The 19,913-nt window shown below is 46.3% G+C and overlaps 1 protein-coding gene across 2 annotated transcripts in view; it reads right to left on the bottom strand.

Annotated features, from left to right (window-relative positions):
- Nucleotides 1-19,913, bottom strand: part of atp1b3a (ATPase Na+/K+ transporting subunit beta 3a) — a 73,654-nt gene that overhangs the window by 15,827 nt on the left and 37,914 nt on the right. For both annotated transcript variants that reach the window (XM_060833998.1, XM_060833999.1), the window contains exons 3-5: nt 19,772-19,879; nt 19,497-19,690; nt 19,356-19,412 (exon numbers count right to left, since the gene is read on the bottom strand). In XM_060833998.1, the coding sequence (XP_060689981.1) occupies nt 19,356-19,412; nt 19,497-19,690; nt 19,772-19,879 (359 nt within the window). The remainder of the gene's footprint in view (nt 1-19,355; nt 19,413-19,496; nt 19,691-19,771; nt 19,880-19,913) is intronic.

Below are 19,913 nucleotides of genomic sequence, written 5' to 3'. Positions count from 1 at the left end.
CTAATGGCATTGTGGGTCAACCCACAGCACATGGACTGCAGCAGTTCAAGAGGGCAGCTCACCCCCACCTTCTCAAAGGTAATTAGTGATAAACAAACACTGACCCAGCTTGCAATACTCACATTGTAGGCATGTTTTTTAAAATGGTTCATGGGATGTAGGTATCACTAGATAAGGCCCATTCATTACCCATCCCTAATTGCCCAGAGGGCAGTTAAGAGTCAAGACATTGCTGTGGGTCTGGAGTCACATGTAGGCCAAACCAGATAAGGATGGCAGTTTCCTTCCCTAAAGGATGTTAGTGACCCAATGGGTTTTTCCTGACAATGGACACCATTAGACTCTTAATTTTAGAATATCTTGGAATTCAGATTTCACCATTAACTAGGGTGGGATGCAAACCCAAACCTTTCCTATCGATGGACCTATCCAAATGTCTTTTATTATATATTGCAATTGTGCCCACAGCCATCACGTCTTCAGCAAGTTTATTCCACACACAACCACTCTGTGTAAAACATTTGACACTCACGTCTTTTTTAAATCTCTCTCATCTCACCTTAAAAATGTGTCCCCTGGCGTTGAAATCCTCCATCCTCGGGAAAAGACAGCCAGCATTAACCTTATCTATACCCCTAATTATTTCATAGACTGAAGCCCAGATGTGGCCTACTGCCAATAAGTTACAACATATTGAGTAAATATAAATTAAACTATTAATCAAATTCCACTCATCAAATATCAGCAACTGCACCTACTCATCAGGATGTAGGCCACAAGTTGGAAGAACCTCCTCAGTACACTTACATGTTCCACAAAGAAGGTGTGAGACTAGGAGAACAAGCTGACTCTTAATGGATTAATGATGCTGGGACAGAAATGGAGAGAGAGTTCAACTTTGTATTTTGAATCAGGGCCCCTTGCCAACTATAAATACAGAGAAAACCATCTACACTAAATGTGGGAAGACATGAAAAATCCGCCTTTGAAGATCTATCATCCATAACGCCCCATCATAAAATCATGTCTTCTCCAATACAGCTGAGAGCTATAATGGCAAGACTTGCTACTGCCTCATCTCCAAAGATCTGGGCTATCCATGGAAACCATTATCTAATTCAGTAGAAAGTCAAAGCCAACTAAAGCAGGCTGCTATGAATTAGGGCCAGGAGTAGGACATTCTGCCCTTAGTCTGATCCACTATTCAATATGATCATTGCTAGGAATAGCTTAGTTTGCACAGTATATTGTACATAAAATCTGGTCCACTGGGGTGGATGGGGGAGAAAGCATTCCAATTTAACAGTCAGACAATCTGTATCCAGTCTCCATGTGCCCTGCTCCCAGTCCAACACCGGCGCCTCCACACCACCTACAAAGTTGTGGAACCCATTTTGTAAACGTCTCAGGCGAATGCTTAAAAAATTGAGATCAACTTCCTGAATATGTAAATTATGGACCAAACACCTGTAACAGTATCGCAAACAAACCCATAACATTCTTGGACCAAAGCCACAGTTGAGTTCTGGAACTTTCTTCTCGATAAGAACATGTCTGTATGAAGCCAGGAGTGCTGCTGTGATTCCCTGTGTTACTCTCGACCCTCGACCACTCAGAGGGTCCCCACTTGTAAAGGCAGGCAGATGGATCCTGGTACCTCCCTGGTACAGGGAGTCTGTATCAACAACCTATCAGAAACGTAGCTCAGTCTTATTGATCCTCAGGTCCATCTGAACGTTAGCATGGACCAATGAAACTGTGAAAACAGTTAGTTTCTGTTCTTTACAATTTTACACTAGCCATCTACATTATGCTAACTCCTCAGTAGGAAGGGCGTGAGCATATTGAGAGCGATTTGCTTTCATTGTGCTGCCTTAACTCGGTCTTAAACAAATAGAGCAACAAAATGACACAGAATCAAACGGGAATCTGCTCCTTCACGGTAAAACATTTTCCTTTTGTTCCTCACCCATTCCCACAACGTTAGTGACAAGATGGCTGCCAGGGTAATCGAGAAGCTCCACCTGTTGGGGACCAGGAGATCAGTCTAACCAGAAGAACTCTGGAAATAGCACTTCAATGGCCACTGGTATAATTAGGAGTGTGTAGGAATAGGAGAAGGCCGTTCAGTCCCTCAAACTTGTTCCACCATTTAATAAAATCGCGGTGGATCTGTGGTCTAACTCAAACTGATTTTCTCTTCTATCCCTTAATATCTCTGCTTCACAAAAAGTTTACCTCTCTCAGACTTAAAACTAACAATTGATCCAGCATTATTGCTGGAAATTTTGTATGACCCTTTGTATGTAGAATTGCTTCCTAACACCTCTTCAGAATGAGGCCTGAACCTGAAACGTCGATTCTCCTGCTCCTCGGATGCTGCCTGACCTGCTGCGCATTTCCAGCACCACTCTAACCTTGACTCTAATCTCCAGCATCTGCAGTCCTCACTTTCACCTACCTCTTCAGACTGTCTGGCCCTAATTGTTAGGGTCTATTCCCCTAATTCTACAGTCCACAAATAGCTTATCTTTATCTACCCTGTCTTTTCCTGTCAATGTCTTGAGGATTTCTGTCAGATCACTCCTTAACCTTCGAAATTCTAGAGAACGCAGGCCTAATTTGTATAATCTTGTCTTGTTTCTTAACCCCTGAAGTCCAGGTATCATTCTTGTAAACTTACACTGTACCCCCCGCAAGGTCAATCCAACCTTATGATGCCCAGATACTCGCTCCAAGTGGGATCTGAATCCCCTGTGACTACTGCACCTCCCTCCTTCTCCCTCCCCTCCTGTACGGTCAGGCTGCTTGTGGTGCCACAGACATGCCTCTGACTGCACTCCCCTGAGCAGTCCGCACCTTCATCAGCTTCCAAACTGGACGTCAGAATTGAGAGAGAGACATCAGACTATTCCTGTAATCCCTGACTGTTTCTCTTTTGATAGTTTGGACACCCATCCCTTTCCTTCTTCTAGGCTGTCATGTCTGCAGGGTGATCCTCTCTCTATATATGCTATCAACCTACACTCAGCATTACACATTAGATTAGATTCCCTACAGTGTGGAAACAGGCCCTTCGGCCCAACCAGTCTGCAGTGACCCTCCGAAGCGTAAACCACCCAGACCCCTTTCCCTCTGACTAATGCACCTAACACTATGGGCAGTTTACCATGGCCAATTCACCTGACCTGCACAGCTTTGGACTGTGGGAGGAAACTGGAGCACCCGGAGGAATCCCACATAGACACGGGGAGAATGTGCAAACTCCACACAGACAGTCACCCGAGGCTGGAATCGAACCTGGGACCCTGGTGCTGTGAGGCAGCAGGGCTAACCACTAAGCCACCTTGCCATCCCAAGTGTCCTACAAAGTCTCCAGTCACTGTCTGGACCCCAAGACCAGGGTTTTGTATAACTGCAGCATAACTTCTACATCCTTATATACACGAATCCTTTAGATATAACGACCAACATTCCATTAGCTTTCTTGATTACTTTCTGCACCTGTTTGTGACATTTTATAGGACTGTGCACCTGAACCCTCAAGTCTGTTTGGACATCCACTGTATTTAACTTCATATCATCTGGAAAGTATCCTGATCCTTTTTTGCATCAAAACGTTTGCCTATTTTGGAACCCAGCTGCTTCGATAGCTCCCAGTTTGATCCAGGCAGCTTGGCTCCACGGTAGTAAACAGAGGACCCACTGCAATGATCAATCCAGCTCATACTGCTAACTCCAAAACAGCAGCTTCCATAACGTTCCATCACTGAGATCCAAAAAAAACTCTCAGGGGAAATCAGGGAACAAATTTGAGAAGGTGACCCAACATTTTCGTCAACATTTGGTCAGAAAATGTAACCTTTTCTGGAGGGACAGGAACACGATGGTAATGTCAGTGGGCTAGTAATCCAGCTGTGCAGATGAATGGTCCCAGTCACACAAGTTCAGACTGCATTATGGCATTTGGAGATATTTAAACATCTGAACAGAGGAGGTGGCTGCGCAGATACCTCAATCCTCAGACAGTCAATGCATCCGAGTGAAAAACAAGACCAGGCAGAAGCATCGAAACCAATATCAGCCAGAACTGCAACTGGATGATCAACTGGAATCTTCTGGTGACGTTTCCCGAACCACAGATGGTGATTTCCAGTGAATTCAATACACTTCGTGTGATACCACAGAATGGTTCTTGGTGCTGGATGACAGAAACAGTTCTGAGCCTTATCCCAGATGGAGTACCAGACACATCCCTGGTTTCAACTGAATACACCCAACAACATGAAATGCAGCTCCGATGTGTGCAACAAACTGAACAAATTCAATCCAGCAAATCATTGTCTTACCAACTGACTCTGAGTTATCAGTAAATGGATGGACGGTGCAGTCACGCAACACTCAAGAAGAAATGACCTGCTCCCTGATGTTCAGTTTAGTTTCCACCAGAGGCACCTTGCTCCAGAATTCACTACAGCTTTTCCCTAAAGGGCAGGATCCCACAGGCTGAGGGACGGTGGGTGGGTGCGGGGACTTCCACATTGCACATGATCAACTGTAGCATCAAGGACCCCTGTCAATGTTGGTGTCAGTGGGTATGTGGGAAAACGCTGCAGCTGGTTAGACTCATATCGAGCAGAATGGAAGGATGTTGCATTCCTCGAGATCAATTAACAGAGCATCTCTGCGAGAGTTCCTCAGGGTGGTGCCCTCAGCCCAGTCATCTTCAATCAACCTTTCCTCCATCACAAAAGTCAGAGGGGATGTCAGTTGAAGACTGCACAATGTTCAGTACAATTTAGGACTCCTCAGATTACTGAAGCACTCCACGCCCACACAGAAACAACATGAAGAGGATTCACATTTGTGCTGGTGTGGACCAAGTCCCATTCGTGTTTCACAATTGTCTAGCAACGACCATCTCCAGCAAAGAGAATCAAACCATTTCTCCACAACACATTTCATTGTTGAGCCTCCCACTGTAAATGTCAGATAGGTTACTGGCAACCAGACCAGCTACATGTCTGCCTTGGCTACAAGAGCAGGTCAGAATCTGGGAATCATATTGAGAGTTACCTCACCTGCCACCCTCTGTCCATCACCTACAGGCCAGCAGTCACAAGGGAGATATCGGGGGGACAGCAGCTGTGACAGTCAGGAAACATGACACCAAGATAACGTTGCCATGCATCATCTTAACCATCCACTCCCTCCATCACCAGTACACAGAGACAGTAAGGTGTAAGTGTGCAATGTCACAAAACTCCTTTGACTGTAGCATCCAAACTAGTTGCCTCTAACAGGACAGAGACAGCCCCTACTTGGGAGCTCCATCACTTGCAGGTTCCTCTCCAAGGCAACTCTCATCCTGACCTGGATCCCTGTCAGTGTAACACAACCCAGGAACGCCATCTGCAACACGGTGATGGTGCACTGTCAGCTGGCATGGTCTGCAGGGCATCAACAAAACTGCCCACTCCCAATTTCTCTATGTCATTGGGAATGGACCAGCCACTAATGCTCATACTTCACAAACAAAACTAAATATTTCCAAAAAAAAGTAAAGGCACTGCCACACCGAGCACAGAAACTATTCGGTTCACATACTTCTTCTGAAGAGATGTATCAAACAGTACCTGTATATACAGTATACATAGACATTCCTGAGTGACATTTCTGGAACAAAGCATTTTACAAGTTATGGCCAGTACATTATCCCCAGTGATAGAACGAAGCAGGCAGATGAAAAAGGGGGGTTTAACCACCTTGTCGTCTAGGCCACCACCTTCCTCCCTGGCCCACAAACTCTTGCAAACCTCTCCTTACCCCCTCCCCCACACCACAGTAATGGGCAGTATTTACTGGGACAGAGTTACTGTGACAGCTGTCACTTCTCTGAGTCCAGTGATCCAGGGACGATCTCTAGTGAAATCCTTTGAAGTAGCTGTCATTCCCAATGATGCTTTTGGAACTCCCAGCTTGCCAGTGGCCAGATGCTCTGCGAGCAGGATTTACGGACACCAATGTCATAACAACTTTTGAGAAGATTTGTCGCTCAGGTTGAGGTTCTGGAAGTAGGTTTGCTCACTGAGCTGGAAGGTTCATTTTCAGACATTTCGTCACCATACTAGGTAACATCTTCAGTGAGCCTCTGAATGAAACACTGGTGGTGTAGCCCGCTTTCTATTTATATGTTTGAATTTCCTTGGGTTGGTCATGTCATTTCCTGTGGTGACATCATTTCCTATGGTAATGTTATTTCCTGTTCTTTTTCTCAGGGAGTGGTAACTGGGATCCAAATCAATGTGTTTGTTGATAGAGTTCCGGTTGGAATGCCATGCTTCTAGGAATTCTCGTGCATGTCTCTGTTTGGCTTGTCCTAGGATGGATGTGTTGTCCCAGTAGAAGTGGTGTCCTTCCTCATCTGTATGTAAGGATCGAATTGAATTTATTGTCCCGTGTACCGAGGTATAGTGAAAAGCCTTGCCTTGCGAGCAATACAGGCAGATCACAGAGTTAAGTCGCATAGATAGTAAATAATAGGTAAACAGCAGCAAAAACAAAAACACAGGTACATGCGAATGTTAAGAGTTTGTGAGTCCATTCAGTATTCTAACAACAGTAGGGTAGAAACTGTTACAAAACCGGCTGGTGCGTGTGTTCAGGCTTCTGTACCTTCTCCCCGATGGTAGAGGTTGTAGAAAAACATTGCCAGGGTGGAATGGATCTTTGAGAATGCTGGCGGCCTTTCCTTGACAGCGGGCCTGGTAGATGGATTCTGTAGATGGCGAGGTTGTCCTTTGTGATTGTCCGGGCTGAGTTCACCACTCTCTGTAACTGTCTCCGATCTTGAATGGTACAGTTGCCATACCAGGTAGTGATACATCCAGACACAATGCTCTCGATGACACACCTATAAAAGTTGGCAAAAGTATTCGCCGTCATGCCAAATTTTCTCAATTGAAGGATACTAATGGGAGTGGGTCACTAGAGAACCGAATCACAGCCCTACTCAAAAAACTTCAGAAATCTGGAGAACCAACTTCCAAAAAAATGAAACAAGATGGATCCAACACACCACACTTCTATGGATTACCCAAAATTCACAAACCAGAAGTCTCCTCAGACCCATAGTCTCGCCACCTGGAACACCAACTTACAGACTGGCCAAAGAGCTACACCAAAGACTAAAACGCTTAGTAGAAGGGTCACACCACTCCATCCACTCCACCCAAGAATTCCTGAAGACCATCAAAGACACTAAGATAGAAGAGGATGAAGTAATGGTCTCCTTTGATGTAACAGCCCTGTTTACATCAATCAACATTAACCTGGCCAAGGAAACACTGACTACACTATTAGAAGACCCAAAGACACAAACATCAAACACCACTAACTTCATAAAGGAGAATATCGTCAAGCTAGTGGACCTATGTCTTACCACCCACTCCAGCTTCAACAACAAAACCTAAAGACAAACCAATGGAACACCCATGGGATCTCCGATATCAGGGTTCTTAGCAGAGGCAGTAATGCAGAGACCTGAACAAACAACTCTGTCAACCATCCAACCCAAACTCTGGGTCTGCTACATGGATTACACCTTTGTTATCACTAAATGAAACAAATTAGAGGAAACCTTCAAGACCATCAATAATACCCTTACTGGCATAAAATTCACTATAAGAGGGGGAAAACAACAACAAACTGCCATTCCTAGATGTTACAGTAAAGCGAACAGCCAATGGGGAACTTCAAACCAGCATCTACAGAAAAACAACACATACAGGCCAAATATTGAACTACAGAAGCAATCATCCCAACACCCACAAACGAAGCTGCACCAGAACATTATTTCAACGAGCCAACACACACTGCAGCACAGAGGAGCTACGCAGAGCAGAGGAAAATCACCTATACCCTGTATTCAAATAGAATGAGTACCCAATGAACCCACAGTCCGCCGATTTCTCAGCAACAAACCCAAACAAGCAGATGAAACACGTCCAGAAACCCGAGCCACTCTCTCCTACATCAAAGACATCTCGGAAATGACTGCCGGACTGCTCAGACCCCTTGGCATCATGGTAGCCCACAAACCCACCAACACACTAAAACAGCAGCTAATGAACTTGGAAGACCCTTTACAGACAATGAGCAAAACTAATGTCATTTGCAAAATACCTTGCAAGGACAGTAACAAACACTACATTGGACAAACAGCAGAAAACTACCTCATGATCGTCAAGTAACCACAAAACAACATGACCCACTCTAACCAGTATCCTCATGAGGAAGGACACCACTTGGGACTGGGACAACACATCTATCCTAGGACAAGCCAAGCAGAGGGACACACGAGGGTTCCTAGAAGCATGGCATTCCAACCAAACTATCAACAAACACATTGACTTAGATCCCATTTACCATCCCCTGAGAAAAAGAACAGGAAATTACATCATAATAGGAAATGAGGTTACCACAGGAAATGAAATCACCAACCCAAGGAAACTCAAACATATAAATAGTACACCACCGGTGCATCATCCAGAGGCTGACTCAAGATGTTACCTAGTATGGTGATGAAACATCTGAAAACGAACCTTCCAGCTCATCAAGGAAACTTACATCCAGAACAAATGTCACAAACTGTACTCAGGAAGCACTTGATTAAATAATGCTTCACCCTATTGCTACCCCAATGCTACCCCATTGCTCCCCCAACCATTTGACATGGACCACATCAGGAACAGTAAATTCAGGCCAGTAACACCGCCCCAGTAAATGCTGCCCCACTAACACCGCCCCAGTAAATGCTGCCCCACTAACACCGCCCCAGTAAATGCTGCCCCAGTAACACCGTCCCAGTAAATACCGCCCAGTAACAGCGCCCCAGTAAAACCATCCCTGTTAGTACCGCCCAGTAACACCGCCCCAGCAAATGCTGCCCCAGTAACACCGTCCCTATAAATACCGACCAGTAACACCGTCCCAGTAGATACCGCCCAGTAACACTGCCCCAGTAAATGCTGTCTAGTAACACCGCCTCTGTAAATGCTGCTCCAGTAACACCGTCTCAATAAATACCGCCCAGTAACACCGCCCCAGTAAATACCGCATAGTAACACCGTCCCAGTAAATACCGCCCAGTAACACCACCCCAGTAACACCATGCCAGTAAATACCGCCCAGTAACACCACCCCAGTAAATACCGTCCAGTAACATTGCCCCAGTAAATACCGCCCAGTAACACCGTCCCAGTAAATAACGCCCAGTAACACCACCCCAGTAACACCATGCCAGTAAATACCGCCCAGTAACACCGTCCCAGTAAATACCGCCCAGTAACACCGCCCCAGTAAATTCCGCCAAGTAACACCGCCCCAGTAAATGCCGCCTAGTAACACCGCCCCAGTAAATGCCGCCTAGTAACACCGCCCCAGTAAATACCGCCCAGTAACACCACCCCAGTAAATACCACCCAGTAACACCACCCCAGTAAATACCGCCTAGTAACACCGCCCCAGTAAATACCCCCAGTAACACCGTCCCAGTAACATTGCCCCAGTAAATACCGCCAAGTAACACCGCCCCAGTAAATGCCGCCTAGTATCACTACCCCAGTAAATACCACCCAGTAACACCACCCCAGTAAATACCGCCTAGTAACACCGCCCCAGTAAATACCCCCAGTAACACCGTCCCAGTAACACCGTCCCAGTAAATACCGCCAAGTAACACCGCCCCAGTAAATGCCGCCTAGTATCACTACCCCAGTAAATACCACCCAGTAACACCGTCCCAGTAAATACCACCCAGTAACACAGTCCCAGTAAATACCGCCAAGTAACACCGCCCCAGTAAATGCCGCCTAGTATCACTACCCCAGTAAATACCGCCCTGTAAGACCATCACAGTAAATGCCGTCCAGTAACACCGCCCCAGTAAATACTGCCCAGTGACATGGCCCCAGTAAATGCCGCCCAGTAAATACCGCCCAGTAACACCATCCCAGAAAATACAGCCCAGTAACACTGCCCCAGTCAATACCACCCAGTAACAGCGCCCCAGTAAATACCACCCAGTAACAGCGTCCCAGTAAATACCGCCCAGTAACACCGTCCCGGTAAATATCGCCCAGTAACAGCGCCCCAGTAAATACCGCCCAGTAACAGCGCCCCAGTAAATAACGCCCAGTAACAGCGCCCCAGTAAATACCACCCAGTAACACCGTCCCAGTAAATACCACCCAGTTACACAGTCCCAGTAAATACCGCCAAGTAACACCGCCCCAGTAAATGCCGCCCAGTAACACCATCCCAGAAAATACAGCCCAGTAACACTGCCCCAGTCAATACCGCCCAGTAACAGCGTCCCAGTAAATACCGCCCAGTAACACTGTCCCGGTAAATATCGCCCAGTAACAGCGCCCCAGTAAATACCGCCCAGTAACAGCGCCCCAGTAAATACCGCCCAGTAACACCATCCCAATAAATGCCGCCTAGTAACATCGCCCCAGTAAATACCGCCCAGTAACACCTCCCCAGTACATACCACCCTGTAAACTGCCCCAGTAAATACCACCCAGTAACACCGTCCCAGTAAATACCGCCCAGTAACACCGTCCCAATAAATACCGCCCAGTAACACTGTCCCGGTAAATATCGCCCAGTAACAGCGCCCCAGTAAATACTGCCCAGTAACAGCGCCCCAGTAAATACCGCCCAGTAACACTGCCCCAGTAAATGCCGCCTAGTTACACTGACCCAGTAACACTGTCCCAGTAAATACCGCCCAGTAACACCGTCCCTGTAAATATCGCCCAGTAACACCGTCCCAGTAAATACCATCCAGTAACTCTGCCCCAATAAATGCCGCCCAGTAACACCGTCCCAGTAAATACCGCCCAGTAACACCGTCCCAGTAAATACCGCCCAGTAACACCACCCCAGTAAATACCGCCTAGTAACACCGCCCCAGTAAATACCCCCAGTAACACCGTCCCAGTAACATTGCCCCAGTAAATACCGCCCAGTAACACCGTCCCTGTAAATATCGCCCAGTAACACCGTCCCAGTAAATACCATCCAGTAACTCTGCCCCAATAAATGCCGCCCAGTAACACCGTCCCAGTAAATACCGCCCAGTAACACCGTCCCAGTAAATACCGCCCAGTAACACCACCCCAGTAAATACCGCCCAGTAACACCACCGCAGTAAATACCGCCTAGTAACACCGCCCCAGTAAATACCCCCAGTAACACCGTCCCAGTAACATTGCCCCAGTAAATACCGCCCAGTAACACCGTCCCAGTAAATACCGCCAAGTAATACCGTCCCAGTAAATGCCGCCTAGTATCACTACCCCAGTAAATACCACCCAGTAACACCGTCCCAGTAAATACCACCCAGTAACACAGTCCCAGTAAATACCGCCAAGTAACACCGCCCCAGTAAATGCCGCCTAGTATCACTACCCCAGTAAATACTGCCCTGTAAGACCACCACAGTAAATGCCATCCAGTAACACCGCCCCAGTAAATACTGCCCAGTGACATGGCCCCAGTAAATGCATCCCAGTAAATACCGCCCAGTAACACCACGCTAGTAAATACCGCCTAGTAACACCACCCCAGTAAATACCCCCAGTAACACCGTCCCAGTAACATTGCCCCAGTAAATACCGTCAAGTAACACCGTCCCAATAAATGCCGCCTAGTATCACTACCCCAGTAAATACCACCCAGTAACACCGCCCCAGTAAATACCACCCAGTAACACAGTCCCAGTAAATACCGCCAAGTAACACCGCCCCAGTAAATGCCGCCTAGTATCACTACCCCAGTAAATACCGCCCTGTAAGACCACCACAGTAAATGCCGTCCAGTAACACCGCCCCAGTAAATACTGCCCAGTGACATGGCCCCAGTAAATGCATCCCAGTAATACCACCCAGTAACACCATCCCAGAAAATACAGCCCAGTAACAGTGCCCCAGGAAATACTGCCCAGTAACAGCGCCCCAGTAAATACCGCCCAGTAACACCACCCCAGTAAATACCACCCAGTAACACCGTCCCAGTAAATACCGTCCAGTAACTCTGCCCCAATAAATGCCGCCCAGTAACACCGTCCCTGTAAATATCGCCCAGTAACACCGTCCCAGTAAATACCGCCCAGTAACACCGCCCCAGTAAATACCGCCCAGTAACACTGTCCCAATAAATACTGCCCAATAACATCGCCCCAGTAAATAGCGCCCAGTAACACCTCCCCAGTACATACCGCCCTGTAAACTGCCCCAATAAATACCGCCCAGTAACATCGCCCCAGTAAATACCGTCCAGTAACACCATCCCAGTGAATACCGCCCCAGTAACACTGCCCCAGTAAGTATCGCCGAGTAACACTGCCTCAGTAAATACCGCCCATTAACACCGTCCCAGTAAATACCACCCAGTTACACCGCCCAGTAAATATCGCCCAGTAACATTGCCCCAGTAAATGCCGCCTAGTAACACCGCCCCAGTAAATGCTGCCCCAGTAAATGCTGCCCCAGTAACACCACCCCAGTAAATACCGCCTAGTAACACCGCCCCAGTAATTACCCCCAGTAACACCATCCCAGTAACATTGCCCCAGTAAATACCGTCCAGTAACACCGTCCCAGTAAATACCGCCAAGTAACACCGTCCCAGTAAATACCGCCCAGTAACACCACGCCAGTAAATACCGCCCAGTAACACCACGCCAGTAAATACCGCACAGTAACACCACCCCAGTAAATACCGCCTAGTAACACTGCCCCAGTAAATACCGCCCAGTAACACCGTCCCAGTAAATACCGCCAAGTAACACCGCCCCAGTAAATGCCGCCTAGTATCACTACCCCAGTAAATACCACCCAGTAACACCGTCCCAGTAAATACCGCCCAGTAACACCGTCCCAGTAAATACCGCCAAGTAACACCGCCCCAGTAAATGCCGCCTAGTATCACTACCCCAGTAAATACCACCCAGTAACACCGTCCCAGTAAATACCACCCAGTAACACAGTCCCAGTAAATACCACCAAGTAACACCGCCCCAGTAAATGCCGCCTAGTATCGCTACAGCAGTAAATACCGCCCTGTAAGACCACCACAGTAAATGCCGTCCAGTAACAGCGCCTCAGTAAATACCGCCCAGTGACATGGCCCCAGTAAATGCCGCCCAGTAAATACCACCCAGTAACACCATTCCAGAAAATACAGCCCAGTAACACTGCTCCAGTCAATACCGCCCAGTAACAGCGCCCCAGTAAATACCGCCCAGTAACAGCACCCCAGTAAATAACGCCCAGTAACAGCGCCCCAGTAAATACCGCCCAATAACACCGTCCCGGTAAATATCGCCCAGTAACAGCGCCCCAGTAAATACCGCCCAGTAACCCCGTCCCAGTAAATACCGTCCAGTAACTCTGCCCCAATAAATGCCGCCCAGTAACACCGTCCCGGTAAATATCGCCCAGTAACACCGTCCCAGTATATACCGTCCAGTAACACAGTCCCAGTAAATACCGCCAAGTAACACCGCCCCAGTAAATGCCGCCTAGTATCACTACCCCAGTAAATACCGCCTAGTAACACTGCCCCAGTAAATACCACCCAGTAACACAGTCCCAGTAAATACCGCCAAGTAACACTGCCCCAGTAAATGCCGCCTAGTATCACTACCCCAGTAAATACCGCCCTGTAAGACCACCACAGTAAATGCCGTCCAGTAACACCGCCCCAGTAAATACTGCCCAGTGACATGGCCCCAGTAAATGCCGCCCAGTAAATACCACCCAGTAACACCATCCCAGAAAATACAGCCCAGTAACACTGCCCCAGTCAATACCGCCCAGTAACAGCGCCCCAGTAAATACTGCCCAGTAACACCATCCCAGTAAATGCCGCCCAGTAACACTGCCCCAGTAAATATCGCCCAGTAACACCGTCCCAGTAAATATCGCCCAGTAAATGCTGCCCCAGTAACACGGTCCCAGTAAATACCGCCCAGTAACACCGCCCCATTAACACCGTCCCAGTAAATACCACCCAGTAACATTGCCCCAGTAAATATCGCCCAGTAACACCGTCCCAGTAAATACCGCACAGTAACTTTGCCCCAGTAAATATTGCCCAGTAACACCACCCCAGTAAATGCCATCCAGTAACACCATCCCAGTAAATACCACCCAGTAACACCATCCCAGTCAATATCGCCCAGTAACACCGTCCCAGTCAATATCGTCCAGTAACACCGCCCCAGTAAATACCGCCTAGTAACACCGCCCCAGTAAATATCACCCAGTAACACCATCCCAGTAAATATCGCCCAGTAACACTGCCCCAGTAAGTACCGCCCAGTAACACCGCCCCAGTAAATACCGCCCAGTAACACAGTCCCAGTAAATACCGCCAAGTAACACCACCCCAGTAAATACCGCCCAGTAACACAGTAAATACCACCCAGTAACACAGTCCCAGTAAATACCGCCCAGTAACAGCATCCCAGTAAATACTGCCCAGTAACACCATCCCAGTAAATACCGCCCAGTAACACAGTCCCAGTAAATACCGCCCAGTAACACAGTCCCAGTAAATACCGCCCAGTTACACCGTCCAAGTAAATACTGCCCAGTAATACAGTCCCAGTAAATACCGCCCAGTTACACCATCCCAGTAAATACTGCCCAGTATCACCATCCCAGTAAATACTGCCCAGTAACACAGTCCCAGTAAATACTGCCCAGTAACACAGTCCCAGTAAATACCGCCCAGTAACACAGTCCCAGTAAATACCGTCCAGTTACACCATCCCAGTAAATACTGCCCAGTAATACAGTCCCAGTAAATACTGCCCAGTATCACTATCCCAGTAAATACTGCCCAGTAACACAGTTCCCAGTAAATACCGCCCAGTAACACCATCCCAGTAAATACCGCCCAGTAACACAGTCCCAGTAAATACCGCCCAGTAACACAGTCCCAGTAAATACCGCCCAGTAAAACTGTCATTCCATGGAAGCTGTCAGACGTACTGAGCATTTCCAACACTTTCTCGACTCCTTCCCCGGCTAGTGGGAGAGCTGGTTGAAAAGACAGTGTTGGTTGCTGTCTTCATCAACAAGAACTCAATCCCAGGAATAATGGGTCAGTGTCACTTTTGTTGGGGTAAGAGCTGAGAAAGGAAAATAGATGGTGAATGGTCTATCCATGTAGGAATGCAAATACAATTTTATTGGAAGATTAGACACTATTTCATTTAAACAGTGAGGCAGAATTTTCCAAGTTGACAAGGCTGATTGTGCTGATGGGTTTGGTTGGTTGCAGGGGGAAAGAGGGCGGTTTGAGTTTCAACTTTAATTCTTAGCTTTCATTGATCTTCATTTTTTGATGCCTCATTAACTAGTCATCTCCAACACTACATGTGTCTTACTCTTTACACAAGTCACTCTCTGATCCTCTCTCTCCCATTCCACATATCTCTCTGACCAATTGTCTCTCATATGGTGTCTTTCATTATAGAAGTCTTCTTAGTATTTTTTAAAATTCATTCACAGAATGTGGATATCGTTGGCTAGGGCAGTAACTAGAGTCCCTCTCTAACTTCCCAGGAGGTAAATCACATTGCTTTGGGTAAGGAGTCACATGTAGGTCAGACTAAGTAAGGGTGATAGCGAACCTTTCCTGAGTATCAACAATGGTTTCACGGTTATTTCATAATTGCGCCATTTGCCATAACAGGATTCGAACGCAGTCCCCAGAACATTACCTGAGTTTCTGGATTAATAATCTATAATACCATTGGGCCATCACCTCCCCATGATGCATTGCTTGTTTCTGTGCTTCTCCCACTTTTCTTTTACTCTCACCTGTCAAAGACAGCTGGAGGCAGACTCGGAACTCCTGCAAGGATCTTGTTGGAACCTGAGGCATGTCATGTGTTCGCTGAGTCGGCGGGTTAAGGATGAAGGATGGGAGCCTGGCACTTAGGGAGCAAGCTTGGGCTCTACAGGGAAGTGGGAAGCTGGGTCTCAACTACAGAGCAAAAGTTTGACCAGGAGTACAGGGACTGATAACCATATAAGCAACATTACTTTTATGGTCAAATAGGAACAGAATAAAGCAGATCTGCAGGATATAATTCATAACTAGAGAAAAGAAAATCCTTACATATAAGTACTGAATAAGTATGTTATTCCATTAGATAAACACCCAAGTACAAAATTATATCCCAAGTACAATTGGAAAACTAAACTTTCAATGTTTTAATTATACAGAGGAATCTCAATAATCTGGGCAAGATCGCGAGGTCCTGACATTTGGCTAAACTCTGTTATCTGGCATTTGATTATCCAACACTCGATTATCCAAACACTCGATTAATAAAAGCATTTTAAAACCTTATATAAATTAGCAATAGATTAGAATGCCAATCAATGTATACATAACCAATATGTAATATCAGAAATGCAAACTCCAGGAACCAGACTCACAGAGGCTGTCTCTGCTCATGGCCAGTGCAACAAGAAGTCTTTATTTCACTTAAATGTCAGAAGGGAAATGGAAGTTTAGTATGGAGGAAATTGGAAAGATCAATCATAAATTTTAAAAGGTGCAAGTTAAAAACTGGGGAACGAGCTTTGAAATAGGCAATGGGAAGCGTGATTAAAAGAACAAAATGTTCTCCAAAATGTATAGGAGACGGGAAAGGCTTGTGATATATTTTCAGCAACTAGGTAAAAATTCCTCTCAACTCCACCTCAACATTATTTGATTCCGAAGAAGGATCACTGAATTCGAAAAAATGACTCTGCTTCTCTCCCCACAGAAGCTGCCAGACCTGCTGAGTTTCTTTGTTTGTTTCAGATCTCCAGCATCCACAGTTCTTTGTATTATTTTAGAGTATTTGGATTGTGGTATTGCTACTCTGAAGCTTTGAACTTCAAGATCTGGGAGTTCCTTTCATAAATTTCCCCATAAAAGATGAAGATATTTTATCCAGAATAATGGGGGCAGAGTAGGGTGCTAGATAGGTGAAAGAACAAACATATCCCTACATGTGTTTGTTTTATACATATATATATTTTTTTATATATATATGGCATTTAAATGGGCATTGGATAGGCATATGGAGGAAAGTGGTCTAGTGTAGGTTAGGTGGGCTTGGATCGGCGCAACATCGAGGGCCGAAGGACCTGTACTGCCCTGTATTTTTCTATGTTCTATAGACACACACACACACACACACACACACATACACAGAGCTGCAGAAACTCAGCAGGACTGGCAAAGGTTATGTTTCGAGTCTGATACAACTCCTCTTCAGAACGGAAAGGTGTTGGAAAATGTCTTATACTTTTGAAAGAAGCAGAGGCCCAATGTAAGTGACAAAGGGATTGTTAATGGTGGTGAAAGAAAAGAGAAAAATAGATGTAACATAGATGTGAATTCGGTTGTGAAAGGGATAGAATGGGGTGTGTGTGTGTGTGTGTGTGTGCGCGACCGTGTGTGTGTGCGACCGTGTGTGTGTGCGACCGTGTGTGTCTGTGTACGTGTATATGAGACAGAGGAAGTCCCTCAGGGATCCCCTCAGCGCCTCACTGGTGCAGTGCAGCATTCCCATATACACCTAGGAATCACTGGCCCGAGACCATCCAAAGTGGAGGAGCAGCATTTGGGAAGGTGTCCAGTATCTCGAAACTTGCCGTCAGGAGAACGCAAAGGCCAGGTGAAAACAGCATGAGGAGCACACTGCTACACCAATGCCCCATCCACCCAATTCCCATGAGGACCACCTACCCCAAGTGTAACAGCTTGTGGTACCTGTATCAGTCTGTACTATCGCCTACAGACTCACCCTGAGAGTGGAAGGGAGTCATTCTCATTTGTGAGGGACCATCAACGATGATGTTTTTGGAAAGCGGAGAGGCGGAGCACATATGAGACAGCGTGAGAGAGAGCGTGAAAGCGAGAGATAAAGAGAGGACGAGAGAGGAGGGAAGGGAGGGAGAGGGAGCAGTTCTGAGGTAGAAAACAAGCTTTTGTTGCTGAAGCTAGCATTCTGATTCTTTGGAACAATGCAACAGGATCAAGACGGAAACGTTACCGTGGGAGCAGGGTGCTTCATTGTGACGTCACCATGGGAGGAGGGTGCTTTATTGTGAGGTCACTATGGGAGGAGGGTGTTTCATTGTGACGTCACCGTGGGAGCATGGTGCTTCATTGTGACATCACCATGGGAACAGGGTACTTCATTATGATGTCACTGTGGGAGCAGGGTGCTTCATTGTGAGGTCACCATGGGAGCAGGATGCTTCATTGCGACATCACCATGGGAGAAGGGTGCTTCATTGTGAGGTCACCATGGGAGCACGGTGCTTCATTGTGACATCACCATGGGAGAAGGGTGCTTCATTGTGAGGTCACCATGGGAGCAGGGTGCTTCATTGTGACGTCACCATTGGAGCAGGGTGCTTCATTGTGATGTCACCGTGGGAGGAGGGTGCTTCATTGTGATGTCACTGTGGGAGAAGGGTGCTTCATTGTGATGGCAAACAATCAAGAGGACAGGGGATTCCTATAGACAGAGCAGGTTTATCTCCAGCTTTCAACATTCAATTCAATTACTTCAGCACCATGTCTGTTCTGTCATTCTCTCTTCACACAAACACTCCCATACATACACACACACACACACACACACACACACACACACACACACACACACACACACACACACACACACACACACACACTCTCATTCTCTCTCTTTGACACCTTAGTTCACACCATCTTACATTTCTTCTTCTCTTTCTTCACCACATACAACCCCTCTGTCTTTTTCACTGGGCCTCCACTCTGTCAAAAGTACAGAAAACCCATTTTCCAATCTTTTTTAGTTCTGACAAAAGTCAGAGAATCATAGAATCCCCATAGTGTGGAAGCAGGCCATTTGGCCCATTGAGTCACACCACCTCTCTGAATGTCATCCCACCCAGACCCATTCCCTACCCTACCCCTGTACTCCTGCATTTCCCATGGCTAACCCTCTTTGATTGCACATCCTTGGACACTATGGGGCAACTTTGCATGGGGGCCAATCCACCTAACCTGCATATTGTTTTTGAAACATGGACTGTCAGATTTGCTGAGTTTCTCCAGCATTCTGTGTTTGTTTCGGATTTCTAGCGTCCGCAGTATCTTGCCTTCTCAACCCAATGGAATGTTTATTGCCATGATTAACCAGGTTCTAAACAGAATCACTGGCAACTAAAAACATGACAAAAGTAGAACGCAACACGGAAAAATAGATTTTTACTAACCTTGGATGTACAGTTTACTACAGGATTACTTCCTCCACCTGCCTGTAAACCAATTATCTAGAAATAAAATTGGAAGATTTAGTTTCAAAAGCAGCTCCGTAAGAATATTTTCAAACAAGGTATTTCTTAAGGAATACTTACTCTATTCATTTTAACAAGGACACACGGCTTCCCTTCGTTATAGCCAAACGTGTTATTGTTATTACCAGAGCAGTCACCAAGTGTTGTCCGGTTAAACTGACATGCCTTTTTCTCTGCTATAATATCTGGCTGTATGAGGTACTTGCCGGGGTGACAGAGAATATTTTTTTGTGCTTGTATCAAATCATCATAAGCTATTAAAGAAGAAGCATTGAAACAAGAATGAGTTCAGTCAAAGAGGAACATTGAAAATGTTCAATTCAATCAGTACTTACGTTTTAGAAATCCGTCAAGAGCATTGATATATTTTTCATAAGATTTATAATCAGATTTGTTAAATACAATTTCCAGGGAAGATCCCACTTTTGGTCTAATCACAAGACCTACAAATAAAGAAAACAAACTGCAATTAGTTTG

This window comes from Hemiscyllium ocellatum, chromosome 13 (assembly GCF_020745735.1).
Source record: "Hemiscyllium ocellatum isolate sHemOce1 chromosome 13, sHemOce1.pat.X.cur, whole genome shotgun sequence".
NCBI classification, from domain to species: Eukaryota; Metazoa; Chordata; class Chondrichthyes; order Orectolobiformes; family Hemiscylliidae; genus Hemiscyllium; species Hemiscyllium ocellatum.
The sequence above is the reverse complement of the archived record's forward strand: the minus strand, read 5'-3'. Positions and strand labels throughout refer to the sequence as shown.